Consider the following 14,408-nt stretch of genomic DNA (forward strand, 5'->3'; position numbering starts at 1 on the left):
GTGTACTGCTAGATACCAGTGTTATTTAATCAAGATAAATAGGCCAGGCGTGGTGGTTCATGCCTGTAATCCCAGCACTTTGGGAGGCTGAGGTGGGCAGATCACCTAAGGTCAGGAGTTCAAGACCAGCCTGGCCAACATGGTGAAACCCCATCTCTACTAACAGTACAAAAATCAGCCAGGTATGGTGGTGTGTGCCTGTAGTCCCAGATACTCGGGGGGCTGAGGCAGGAGAATCGCTTGAACCTGGGAGGCAGAGGCTGCAGTGAGCCGAGATGATGCCACTGCACTCCAGCCTGGGTAACAGAGTCAGGCCTGGTCTCAAAAAAAAAAAAAAAAAAAAAGTCAGTGCAGTAACTGGCCATCACTAACCAGAAAGACAATCAGTAAAAGTTTAACAGAACACATAATAAAGAATTCAGTGGGCCCAGCATGGTGGCTCACGCCTGTAATCCTAGCACTTTGGGAGGCCAAGGTGGGCAGATCACGAGGTCAACAGATCGAGCCCAGCCTGGCCAAGATGGTGAAACTCCATCTCTACTAAAAATACAAAAATTAGCTGGGTGTGGTGGCATGCAGCTACTCAGTAGGCTGATGCAGGAGAACTGCTTGAACCTGGGAGACGGAGGCTGCAGTGACCTGAGATCGCATCACTGCACTCCAGTCTGGTGACAAATGGAGACCCTGTCTCAAAAAAAAAAAAAAAAAAAAAAAGAATTCAGTAACACTGGATGACTAATGAAAATCATGGAAAAATTGAACTAGCTGGTAAAACCTAATAGAAATAAAGTGTTAAAGACCTAAATGATTTCTAGGCTTTTCTTCCAACTCAACCATTAATCTGCTAAATGTTGCGTTTATACCTTTGATCTTTATTTTTATACGAGAACTCTCTTTTCACCCCCGTAAGCACAGGCAACCGATTCTCCAATGTGAAATACCCTTAGAAAATGAACCAATTTCCGCCGGGCGCGGTGGCTCAAGCCTGTAATCCCAGCACTTTGGGAGGCTGAGACGGGCGGATCACGAGGTCAGGAGATCGAGACCATCCTGGCTAACATGGTGAAACCCCGTCTCTACTAAAAATACAAAAAACTAGCCGGGCGAGGTGGCGGGCGCCTGTAGTCCCAGCTACTGGGAGGCTGAGGCAGGAGAATGGCCTGAACCTGGGAGGCGGAGCTTGCAGTGAGCCGAGATCGCGCCACCGCACTCCAGCCTGGGTGACACAGCGCGAGACTCCGTCTCAAAAAAAAAAAAAAAAAAAAAAAAAGAAAATGAACCAATTTCCTATGTACCAGTTAAAGCTCATGGTAACAAATTTTATAAGAAGAAAAAGCTGTTAATTTTATTTTCAAATTTTGGGAAGATTTTCAGAAAAAAAATAAAATGACAAGAACACATACAAATACTGAAATTATTCATTGAACTATAAACACTGAGCAGAGGAAGGGGCTTTTGAAGTATTTGAATCCACCTCCTTCAGAGAGTAGGAATCACTTCTAAATGTCTCTCGTATCTGTTTTCAAGGTGGGTTTTCCCAGGAGGGTCCCAGCCTCCTCAAATCTTTCCCAAGTTTGATGCACTTCATCTCATAAAAATAATGCATACTTTTTTTTTTTTTTGAGACAGGGTCTTGCTCTGTTGTCCAAGATTGAGTGCAGTGGCATGATTAGGACTCACTGTAGCCTCACCTCACCCAAGCTCAAGCGATCCCCTCACCTCAGCCTCCCAAGTAGCTGGGACTACAGGTGCACACCACCACACTCGGGTAATTTTTTTTACTTTCTGTAGAGATGCAGTCTTGCTATGCTGTGCATGCTGGCCTCAAACAAGTGGGCTCAAGTGATCCTCCTGCCTTGGCCTCCCAAAGTGCTAGAATTACAGGCCTGAGCCACTGGGCCTGGCCACAAACCATTTTTAATGATTTAAAAAAGAAAAAAGAAAAAAGAAAATAAGGCAGGCCGGCTTCTCACATTACATACCTTTAGAAAAAGGTCACATCCTTGAAGCAGCTTTGTTATATGAAGAGCACAGTACTGGTTTCAAAAAATATATAAAGGTTCTGTGCACTGGTATTGTTTACAAGTGAAGAATTGCCATCAACTTCTATGAAAATTAGCAGGCCGGCACAGTGGCTCATGCCTGTAATCCCAGTACCTCAGGAGGCTGAGGCGGGCAGATCACCTGAGGCCAAGAGTTCGAGACCAGCCTGACCAACATGGAGAAACCCCATCTCTACTAAAAATACAAAATTAGTCAGGTGTGGTGGTACACGCCTGTAATCCCAGCTATTTGGGAGGCTGAGGCAAGAGAATCGCTTGAACCTGGGAGGCAGAGGTTGTGGTGAGCCGAGGTAGTGCCACTGCACTCCAGCCTGGGCAATGAGAACAAAACTCTGTCTCAAAAAAAAAAAAAAAAAAAAAAAAAAATAGCAAGTTCTGTTCATTCAAGTACATTAAGTTAATTGTACTTCACAAAGTTTTATATTTGGGATGAGGCTAAAACAGAAAAAAAAAAAAAAAGTAGCACAGAGCTGTTAATAAAAAAAAAACTTGAAAATATTAATTATTGTGAGATGTGATCAAATGAAAATCAATCCTGGATAACATTACAAGTCTCTAACTCCATAAATAAGTTCTACTATGTACTAAAAATTTCCACTATCAGAAGATCCTGATTAAAATAAAGAAATACATAAAACTGAAACAGTAAGTCAATGTGATTATTTGTTTCATTTCAGAAGATCTATGGGTCCCGCTGCCAGCCACACGCGTGTCTGAGTTCTCAACGAAGTGTGACTAGCTCTTCTGAAGAGGTAGGGTGAATGGCGACTGTGTTGTCAAAGTCCGCCTTCGTTGCTCCCATCTTCACTGCAACGGCAAAACCTTGCAGCATTTCATCACATCCAAGTCCCTGCATATGGATCCCAACCACCTGGGAAAAAAAGAGAAACATCTTCTTTTCTTTTTCTTTTCTTTTTTTTTTTTTTTGAGACAGAGTTTCACTCTTGTTGCGCAGGTTGGAGTGCAATGGCATGATCTCGGCTCCCTGCAACCTCCACCTCCCGGGTTCAAGCGCTTCTCCTGCCTCAGCCTCCTGAGTAGCTGGGATTACAGGCATGCACCACCACACCCAGCTAATTTTGTAATTTTAGCAGAGATGGGGTTTCACCATTTTGGCCAGGCTGGTCTTGAACTCCCAGGCTCAAGTGATCCACCCACCTCAGCCTCCCAAAGTGCTGGGATTACAGGCGTGAGTCACATTGTCTGACCGATATTGTGATCTTAATTGATCTTAATTGAACCTATAAAGAGCCTCTGATGGCCGGCTCTTCATATTATTCCTCTCCATATCGCAGTTCTTAGTCTTGAGAAGAATGGACTCATAATGTTTGTCAACTGAATGAATGATAACTGGTATGAAGAAATAACTAAGAAGGAGCCTTCATGATTCAATATCCAGAAATCACAGGCTACTGAGGAATGTTCATGGCACCACCATGCCCAGCTAATTTTTGTATTTTTAGTAGAGACAGGGGTTCACCATGTTGCCCAGGCTAGTCTCAAACTCCTGAGCTCAGGCAATCCGCCTACCTCGGCCTCCCAAAGTGTTAGGATTATAGGCATGAACCACAGCGCCTGGCCTCTCCTCTTCTTTGTTTTCTGTTTTTTTTTTTTTTTTTTTTTTTTGGCTTTGAGATGGAGTCTCACTTTGTCGCCCAGGCTGGAGTGCAGTGGCATGATCTTGGCTCACTGCAACCTCTGCCTCCCAGGTTCAAGTGATTCTCCTGCCTCAGCCTCCCAAGTACCTGGGATTACAGGTGCCTACCACCATGCCAGGCTAATTTTTCTATTTTTAGTAGAGATGGGGTTTCACCACGTTGGTCAGGCTAGTCTCGAACTCCTGACCTCAGGTGATCCACCCGCCTCAGCCTCCCAGCGTGCTGAGATTACAGGTGTGAGCCACCATGCCCAGCATCATCCTTATTTTTTAAAAGGAGTGGAACCTCCTTCTCGATGAAATATTATGAAGAACCCCAAAATACATATAAGACAGATCAAAGTGGGCCTGCCCAGTTGAATCAGAAGGCTTACCGGCTTGGTCTCCCTCCTTTCCACCCCTGCAAAATACTGCCATCCCTGTCCATTTTGCAGAGCACTATTTAGTTTGCTGGATTTTTCCTTACCTTTTCTTCCTTGTTAGCACAGACCATTTTCATCACACATTTTGTTTTCCTTTTGGTAACTGCGTGATACATCGGGGTAAAGCTGGTTGAATAGATCTTCACATTTTCTTCTCCATATTTATGAATGGCCTCATCTACAATGCACATTTAAAAAAAGCATCTATCAGAAAACTAAACAATTACACTGAACTATCAAAGAGGGAGATGGCCAGAAATAACATAACCTGAATCAAACCACGAGGAAATATCAAACCACACCAAAATGACAGACATTCTACAAAATAAATGTCAGTGTCATGTAAGACAAAAGAAAGGCTGAGGAATTTTGCCTCTAGATGAAAAGAAAGGCCAGGCACAGTGGTTTGTGCCCGTAATCCCTGCACTTTGAGAGATGGAGGCAGGCAGATCGCTTGAGCCTAGGAGATTGAGAACAGCCTGGGCAACACAGTGAAACCCTGTCTCTACAAAAAATTAGCCAGGCATGGTGGTGGTGCAGGTCTGGTAGTCCCAGCTATTTGGGAGGCTGAGGCAGAAGAATTGCTTGCACCCAGAGGCAGAGGTTGCAGTGAGCCGAGGTCATGCCAATGCACTCCAGCCTGGGTGACAGCGGGAGAGCTTGTCTCAAAAAAAAACAAAAAAACAAAGAAAAGAAAATGATACTCAGTTTACGTAAGGGCCAGTTCTTAGGAAAGATATATTTGTGTGTGTGTGATGTGTGTGTGTAGAGCGAAAAAATGAAAAAGCAAAAATATTAAGGTTAGAGAGGAGCCCTTTTTACTATTTTTAGAGCTTTCCTTTAAATTTAAAATTAGTTCAAATAAAAAAGCTAGAAAAAAAAGATGAAAGAGATAGGGTGGTGTGAAGGAAAGATACTGTACATTCGAAGTACTAGTAGGTGAAAAAACTGGAACTATGACAAGAGAGGAACCAAAAAGCAACGTAATCTGGGACTGAGATAGGTTTCATCAGCTGACAGCGACCTAATTTAAAGTTGGGAGCAGGGGAAAGAGGAAGGAAACCACAAATTACCTTCAGTTTTTAAATACCTACCTTCTGTGAGTCCCACTGTCCCAATAGGGGGGTGGCTGAAGACCACAGTTGGGATGTTGTTATAATCCAATTTGGAATCTTCCTTATGTTCAAAAAGTCTATGGGCAAGTTTTCGGCCAGCAGCTATTGCAACTATGGAGATATTTTAAAATCAGTGTTTATCTTACTATTTTAATATAGCTAAATTGTTCCACTAGCCATTTATCCATCTAGCTTAATGCCCTAGTTCTGACAGTTTCATGCCATTGTTCATTACACTATCTAGACTACAGTGAAGACATACATGCCTCAGCAAACAACTCAAAATGACTGGCTTATGAGAATTCTATACATTCTATTACAGGTTGAGCATCCCTAATTCAGAAATTCAAAATCCAAAATCCAAAATGTTTGAGCACCGTGATGCCACAAATGGAAAATTCCACACCTGACCTCATGTGAAGGGTTGCAGTCAAAAATGCAAAATTATGTCTCATGCACACAATTATTTAAAATATTGTATAAAATTACCTTCCGACTATGCGTATAAGGTATATGTAAAACAGATGAATTCCGTGTTTCGACTTGGGTCGCATTTGCAAAATATCTCATTATGTATATGCAAATATTCCAAAATCTGAAATTGAAAACACTTCTGGTCCCAAGCATTTCAGATAAGGGATGCTCAACCTGTCTGGCCCCACTCCCAAAAGACACATTCACAAGTTCTCACTTACCTGGCAGTTAATCTACTTAATTAAGATATTAGCTTTTCAATACAATATTTATGGAACAAACTATATTAGTTTTGAGCATCTTTATTTCTATTTTATAACCGTATTAACTTGACAGCAATTAGTTTTGTTTTGTTTTGTTTTGTTTGAGACGGAGTTTTGCTCTTGTTGCCCAGGCTGGAGTGCAATGGCATGATATCAGCTCACCACAACCTCCACCTCCCAGGTTCAAGCGATTCTCCTGCCTCAGCCTCCCAAGTAGCTGGGATTACAGGCATGCACCACCACGCCCGGCTAATCTTGTATTTTTAGTAGAGACGGGGTTTCACTGTGTTAGGCAGGCTGGTTTTGAACTCCCGACCTCAGGTGATCCGCCCACTTTGACCTCTTAAAGTGCTGGGATTACAGGTGTGAGCCACTGCACCCGGCAACAGTAATTTTTGTTTTTCACTTAAAAGTTTATTCTTGGCTGGGTGCAGTGGCTCATGCCCGTAATCCCAGCATTTTGCAGGGCCGAGGTCAGGAATTCCAAACCAGCCTGGCCAACATGGTGAAACCCCGTCGCTATTAGAAATATAAAAATTAGCCAGGTGTGGTGGTGTGTGCCTGTAGTCCCAGCTACTTGGGAAGCTGAGACAGGAGAATCACTTCAACCGGGAGGCAGAGGTTGCAGTGAGCTGAGATTGTGCCACTGCACTCCCAAAGTGCTGGGATTACAAGCGTGAGCCACTGTGCCTAGAATCTTTATTATTACTATTCTTATTATTATTATTGTTGTTGTTGTTGTTGTTGTTGTTTTTAGACGGAGTCTCGCTCTGTTGCCAGGCTGGAGAGCAGTGCGCCATCTCGGCTCACTGCAACCTCTGCCTCCCAGGTTGAAGCAATTCTCGTGCCTCAGCCTCCTGAGTAGCTGGGACTACAGGCTTGAGCCACCACGCCCAGCTAATTTTTGTATTTTTAATAGAAATGAAGTTTCACCATGTTGGCCAGGATGGTCTCGATCTCTTGACCTTGTGATCCACCTGCCTTGGCCTCACAAAGTGCTGAGATTACAGGCGTGAGCCACTGTGCGCAGCCAAATCTTTATTTTTTTTAATAGAAACAACATCTCACTATGTTGCCCAGTTTGGTCTCAAATTACTAGACTCAAGCGATCCTCCTCCTTCAACCTCCCAAAGTGCTGGGAGCCACCACACCCAGCCAAGAGCAAGAACTTTCTAAAGGAACTAAAAGGGTTTGAGTGTGTGACTGGCATAGGTTTCACATCCTGATATAAGGCCCTGGGACGTACTGGAATCGCTGATGAGGTTCCAGAAGGGTACAGATTAATAGTAGATCAAGTGGCATCATTAATGGATAGACAGGACAGAGCTTGAAATGGTGCTTAGGAAGCGGGTTGAGGTATGGGATGCGGGAGAGAAGGAAATCAGTCTTGGTTGCATCAAGACCAGTCATACAAGAATGACAATCTAGGCTGTGTGTGGTGGCTCATGCCTGTAATCCTAATATTCTGGGAGGCTGAGGCAGGCGGACTGCTTAAGCCCAGGGGGTCAAGACAACATGGTAAAATCCTGTCTCTACAAAAAATGCACCTGTGATCCCAGCTACTTGGGAGTCTGAGGTGGGAGGATCACCTGAGCCCAGGAAGGTTGAAACTGCAGTGAGCCCATGATCACGCCACTGCACTCCAGCCTGGGTAACAGAGTGAGACTCTGTCTCCAAAAAAAAAAAGCCAATCTAAATTACTTCTTCCAAATGCCACTTCCTTCCACTGCCACCAAGCACAAGTCTGCTCCTAACTTAAGAGAGTTCCGCAAAGGGTCATCATATTGTCTGCATGAAAATTTCAGTCTCTGCTAAGCATTTTAAGTCTTTTATTCAGATAATGTCAGGTATCCAACCAATATCTATTTCAACACATTGTACCATTTTGACAACGTAAAGACACTCATCCTTTTAACTTTGCTTAAGCAGACTGCAGATTTGACAGTGAAGAGCTGGATGGATCAGGTAACACACAGACCCTCCCTCACCAAGAAGGCAAGAGACCTTACCTGGAGTAAGAAGAGCTTTTCCACATACATCCCCCACTGCATAGATGCCTTTTACGTTGGTATTCTGGAATTCATCTACTATGATATGACCCTTGTCATCGGTTTGAATTCCCTATAATTACAAAGAGACATCATGTAAACACTTGGCCCACCTACAAAAAAAGGTAGATCAAACCTCTGGATCTTCCTCCCTCATTTCATATGGGAACTGCAGCCAGAATCTCCAAGAAACCCTGAGACTCAGCTGCAACATGGAAGGCATTTAAAGCTGGCAAGTTTCAAGCTGGGTACAGTGGGCCCACACCTGTAATCCCAGCACTTTGAGAAGCTGAGGAGGGAGGATCCCTTAAGCCCAGGAGTTTGAGATCAGCTTGGGCAACATAGTGAGACCCTGCCTCTATTAAAAACTTAAAAATTAGAAAAAAAAAGTTGGCAAGTTTCATATCTTCCTTAATGGACAAGGTAGTATTTTATCCACTTCTGAGGCGTTTTAATGGGATTTGACATTGCAATGTACAATTCAACTGGCCAGGTAGACATGAAGAGGAATCACTCAACTATCAGGTGTGCCACTTGGAATCCCTCTGGAGTCCAGCTTTTCAACTTGTCCCATGGAAGCACACTGACTTAAGCAGTCACCAAAAGCATATTTGTATGCTTATTTAGTTTTTTTTAGAGACAGGGTCTCACTCTGTTACCCAGGCTGCAGTACAGTGGCGTGATCATGGCTCATTGCAATCTTGACCTCCTGGGCTTAAGCAGTCCTCCTGCTGCCTTAGCCTCACCGAGTAGCTAGGACTAGAGGCATGTGCCACCACCTGGATAATTTTTTAACATTTATTTATTTATTTATTAATTATGAGATGGAGTCTCGCTCTGTAGCCCAGGCTGGAGTGCAGTGGCACGATCTCGGCTTACTGCAAGCTCCGCCTCCCCGGTTCACGCCATTCTCCTGCCTCAGCCTCCCAAATAGCTGGGACTACAGATGCCTGCCACCATGCCTGGCTAATTTTTTTTGCATTTTTAGTAGAGACAAGGTTTCACCATGTTAGCCAGGATGGTCTCGATCTCCTGACCTCGTGATCCACCCGCCTCAACCTCCCAGAGTGCTGCGATTACAGGCGTGAGCCATCACAGCTGGCCTTTTAAACATTTTTTTATAGAATAGGTCTTGCTGTTTCCCAGGCTGACCTCAAACTTCTGGCCTCAAGTGAGCCTCACGCCTAGATCTACCAAAGCACTGGGATTACAGGTGTGAGCCACCATGCTGGGCCAAAAGCACATCTCTATGAAGCTTACCATTTTATCTTTAAAAATCCAAGCAACTTTTGCATTTTACTCTAAAACATACTGATGTTTTTTCCAGACTCTCAGAATAAAAGCAAAAACAAAACAAAACAAAAACCACATACTGATGTCTCCCTTAACCAAAAATCTTTCACTACATGAGGTCAAATTTTTGCTTTAAGAAGATGTATAATGCTTATCATGTGGCTTTGCAAATCCTAAGTACATGTGAGCAGTAGAGATATGGCAGAAGTAGGAAGTAAGTAGCCATAGAGCTTAAGAGTACAACCAACCGGGTGCAGTGGTTCATGCCTGTAAATCCTAGCACTTTGGGAGGCCAAGGCGGGCAGATCACCTGAGGTCAGGAGTTCGAGACCAGCCTGGCCAACATGGTGAAACCCTGTCTCTACTAAAAATACAAAAAATTAGCCAGGCATGGGACTTCCCTACTTGGGAAGTCCCAGCTACTTGGGAAGCTGAGGCAGAAGAATCACTTGAACCCAGGAGGCGGAGATTGCAGTGAGCTGAGATGGCGCCACTGCACTCCAGTCTGGGCAACAGAACGAGACTCTGCCTAAAAAAAAAAAAAAAAAAAAGTACAACCTTTGGTACGGACAGACCAAAATTCAAATCCTAGCTCTGCAACTATGAGACCTTGTATAACCTCCTGTTTATCAACAAATATTTGAGCTTCTATTACAAATGAGACTTTGACTTCATCACTGACAATACAGACATTCTCCCTACACCACAGAGTTTACAGCCCGGTCAATTATCTAGTATCTCTGTGCTCCTGGCTTCCTTATACCTTGCTGGTTGCTAGCAAGATTAAATTAGATTAGTAACATGTTGACAAGACCTAGCACATAGTAATCACTCAGTTTGCATTATATAAATATATCTTAATGTCAAATGAGACTGAACCTTTTTTTTTGCCCCATTCTTCAAACATTTAGCAAATATAGGCTGGGTGCAATGGTTCATGCTTGTGATCCCAGCACTTTGGGAAGCCGAGGTGGGAGGACCGCTTGAGCCCAGGAGTTCAAAATTAGCCTGGGAAATACAGCGAGACCTTGTGTCTACAAAAATTTTTTTAAAAAATTAGCCAGGTGTGGTGGACAATGGTAGAAGAATCACTTGAACCCAGGAGTTTGATGCTGCAAGGCTGCAGTGAGCCACGATGGCACCACTGTACTCCAGCCTAGGTGACAGAGCAAGACCCTGTGACAAAACAAAACAAAACAAAACAAAGTTAGCAAATTTAGTTGAAAACTGGATCTACCAGTGCTTATATCTGTACAATGGCAAAATGTCTCTTGAAAGGTGAAAAGCAGAATGACTAGTTTTTTGTTGTTGTTTTCTTTTGGTTTTTCTTTTTCTTTTTTTTTTTGAGATGGAGTTTTGCTTTTGTCGCCAGGGCTGGAGTACAATGGTGTGATCTCGGCTCACTGCAACCTCGACCTCCTGGGTTCAAGTGATTCTCCTGCCTCAGCCTCCCAAGTAGCTGGGATTACAGGCATGCATCACCATGCCTGGCTAATTTTTATATTATTAGTAGAGACGGCATTTCACTGTGTTGCCCAGGCTGGTCTCGAACTCCTGACCTCAGGTGATCCACCTGCGTCGGCCTCCCAAAAAGCTGGGATTACAGGCATGAGCCACCACGCCTGGCCGACGAGTTTTGTTAATATGAAAATAGGAAACTAGTTTTACTAAGTGTCATTGAACAAGATTACAATCAAAACATCTCCCTGAATATTTTCTAAGTTAACATGCAGAAAAATGACCTTTTACAGAAACAAAAAAGGAATCCATATTACAACAGAAATTTAGTATTAGAACATAAATCAAAATGGTATACACTGCTCAAGCAGCTCTATCAAATACATACACTCAGGCCGGGTGCAGTGGCTCACGCCTATAATCCCAGCACCTTGCGAGGCCACAGTGGGGGTATCATCTGAGGTCAGGAGTTCGAGACCAGCCTAGTCAACATGGTGAAACCCTGTCTCTACTTAAAAAATACAAAACTTCAATGGGAGTGGCGGTGCACGCCTGTAATCCCAGCTACTTGGGAGGCTGAGGTAGGTGAATTGCTAGAACCCAGGAGGCGGAGGTTGCAGTCAGCTGAGATCACAACACTGTACTCCAGCCTCGGCAACACAGCAAGACTCTGTCCACCCCCCCCCAAAAAAAAAACAAAAAAAAAAACAAAATAAATATATGCACCTCAAACATAAAATATTCTATTATTACTAATAGAGTAGTATAGCATATCAGAAAAGTCATCATCATTATCAACAGCAGGTGAACACTCACTGTGTTCATAATGTAAGCTAGGGTCTCAGTTATAAATTGCTTTGCATGCGCTTTTTCATTTACTCTTCTCTATAACCCAGTGAGGCAAGGACCTTTTTCATTCCCATTGTGAATATGAACCACTTGAAGCAGAGAAATTAAGCTGCTTGCTCAAAGCCATGCAACTGTTATGTCGCAAGAACTAAGGTTCAAATTCGGGTCAAACTCTGGGAACCACACCCCAAGCTCCCACTCTAGATTTTACTTCAACATTTAAAAGAACAAGTAAAAATGCCAACTGTCCACAAATATAGACAGTGTGGGTAGAGCCAAGAGAGATAGCTTCATATCTGTTACCATCCCTGTGTACAATGTACAAGACAGTTACCCACCCAGCAATCTGGATTACCTACTGTAGACGCTAAGAGATCAGCACAGGACTTGAAAGAGACATTCACATAGCGAAAACGAAGTCTGTAAGAGGGAGGCCAGTAGGAAACTAGGTTAGAGGTGGCAGGCTGGCTGGGCATGGAGGCTCATGTTTATAATTCCAGCACTTTGGGAGGCCCAGGTGGAAGGATCACTTGAGGCCAGGAGTTCAAGAGCAGCCTGGGCAACATAGTGAGACTCCATCTGTACAAAAAACTTAAAAATTAGCCAGGTGTGGTGGCACACTCCTGTAGCTCCAGCTACTTGGGATGCTGAGGCAGAAGGATCAGTTAATCCCAGGAGTTCAGGACTGCAGTGAGCTATGATCATGCCACTGTACACTAGCCTGGGTGACAAAGCAAGACCCTGTCTCAAAAAAAGAAAAGAAAACAGAAAAGAAAAAGGCCAGATGTGGCAGCACATGCCTATAGTCCCAGCACTTTGGGAGGCTGAGATGGGCGAATCGCTTGAGCCGAGGAGACCAGCCTGGGCAACATGGTGAAACCTCATCTCTAAAAAACATAAAAAATAAAAAAATTAGCTGGGCATTATGGCACACATGTAGTCGCACCTACTCCAGAGGCTGAGGTGGCTGGATCACTTGAGCCCAGGAGGTTGAGACTGCGGTGAGCTTTGATCACACCACTGAACTCCAGCCTGGGTGACAGAGCAAGACCTTGTCTCAAAACAAAAAAAACCCAAAAACTAAAAGCAAAACCAGACAAGAAAGGAAAAGGAAATAAAAGAAAACTCTTTTTTTTTTTTTTCTAATTTCAAAGGAAGAAGCAATGAAATTTGATCACAAGCTGAATACATGGAAAAAAGAGAAAAGAATCCAACGGAATCCACCCAAGTTTTGGGTGTCTGGGGGGAAAATAAAACCATAGGGCTCCTAGTAGATTCACGAATGTTTTGGGTAGACCAAGCCAGCTTACCAGTTTGTCTAAACTCAGACCCTTGGAATTTGGGTCCCGCCCAATGGCCCAGAGCAGGCAGTCAACATCTGGAATCATGGTCATGACGGGTAGGCTACCAGGAACTGCAGTAACCATGCTGACTTCCAAGCCTGATGAAGTCTTTTTAACCTCCTTGACCTATTGGCAAATAAAATGTGTTACACGTGTGTGGAGGCTGGGGGAGGACAGGGGAAAAGGAAAGCAAATACTGAGGAAACTAGAATTTTTAGCATTAAAGAAAATTCCCACTGAATCCCACATATGAACATAGACATACACTTTTACGCAAAGACCACCAACACTAGAACTCCCTTAAATCAAGCCTGTTCCCTGGGTTGATCCAAATCTTCTAGTCAGAGGTTGGGAATGTCAGCTCATGACACCATTGTAATGCCTCACTTTAAAAACAAGTATTTTAAAGTGTACTTCTGGAAAACTGTAATAACAATTTTTTTTTTTTTTTGAGACGGAGTCTCACTCTGTTGCCCGGGCTGGAGTGCAGTGGCGCGGTCTCGGCTCACTGCAAGCTCTGCCTACCGGTTTCGTGCCATTCTCCTGCTCAGCCTCCCGAGTAGCTGGGACTACAGGCGCCCGCCACCACGCCCAGCTAATTTTCTATGTTTTTAGTAGAGACAGGATTTCACTGTGTTAGCCAGGATGATCTCGATCTCCTGACCTCATGATCCACCCACCTCGGCCTCCCAAAGTGCTAGGATTACAGGCATGAGCCACCACGCCCGGCCCTGTAATAACATTTTAAGTGGTAAACCTAAGCACAGTGCTTTGAAAATGGGCCATTGCAGCATCACTAGGAAACTTTTCCAAACTGCACAATTAGTGCCTCTCCCTGGATATATATATATGTGTATATATATAAAATAAATATGCACATATGTATATATAAAAATATATTTATAAATAAAATATACATATAAGAATATATATTTAATTAAAACAAATATACGAATACATATTTATATAAATAAAATATAAATATATAAATACGTATTTATATAAAAATAAAATATAAATATATAAATATGTATTTATATAAAAATAAAATATAAATATATAAATACGTATTTATATATAAATAAAATATAAATATATAAATACGTATTTATATATAAATAAAATATAAATATATAAATATGTATTTATATATAAATAAAATATAAATATATAAATATGTATTTACATACAAATAAAATATAAAAATATAAATAAAATATAAATATATAAATAAAATATAAACATATAAATACGTATTTATATATAAATAAAATATAAATAAATACATATTTATATATAAATAAAATATAAAAATATAAAAATATATTTATATATAAATAAACTATAAATAGATATATAAATAAAACATATATTTATGTATTTATTTATTTTTCTTTAAGAGACAGGGTCTTGCTCTGTTGCC

At 42.4% G+C, this 14,408-nt stretch overlaps 1 protein-coding gene across 4 annotated transcripts in view; it reads right to left on the reverse strand.

The window, feature by feature from the left end:
- Positions 1-1,318: 1,318 nt before the first annotated feature.
- The window catches only part of GSR (glutathione-disulfide reductase), a 58,347-nt gene continuing 45,257 nt past the window's right edge, over positions 1,319-14,408 (reverse strand). For 2 of the 4 annotated variants that reach the window (XM_025394849.1, XM_025394848.1), the window contains 5 exons: positions 12,953-13,111; positions 8,004-8,115; positions 5,237-5,368; positions 4,187-4,320; positions 1,319-2,934 (listed from right to left, as the gene is read on the reverse strand). In XM_025394849.1, the coding sequence (XP_025250634.1) occupies positions 2,785-2,934; positions 4,187-4,320; positions 5,237-5,368; positions 8,004-8,115; positions 12,953-13,111 (687 nt within the window). In that variant the 3' untranslated portion in view covers positions 1,319-2,784. The remainder of the gene's footprint in view (positions 2,935-4,186; positions 4,321-5,236; positions 5,369-8,003; positions 8,116-12,952; positions 13,112-14,408) is intronic. The other 2 variants (XM_025394851.1, XM_025394850.1) reach the window with 1 other exon arrangement.

The sequence above is a fragment of the Theropithecus gelada genome, chromosome 8, assembly GCF_003255815.1.
Source record: "Theropithecus gelada isolate Dixy chromosome 8, Tgel_1.0, whole genome shotgun sequence".
Classification (NCBI taxonomy): Eukaryota; Metazoa; Chordata; class Mammalia; order Primates; family Cercopithecidae; genus Theropithecus; species Theropithecus gelada.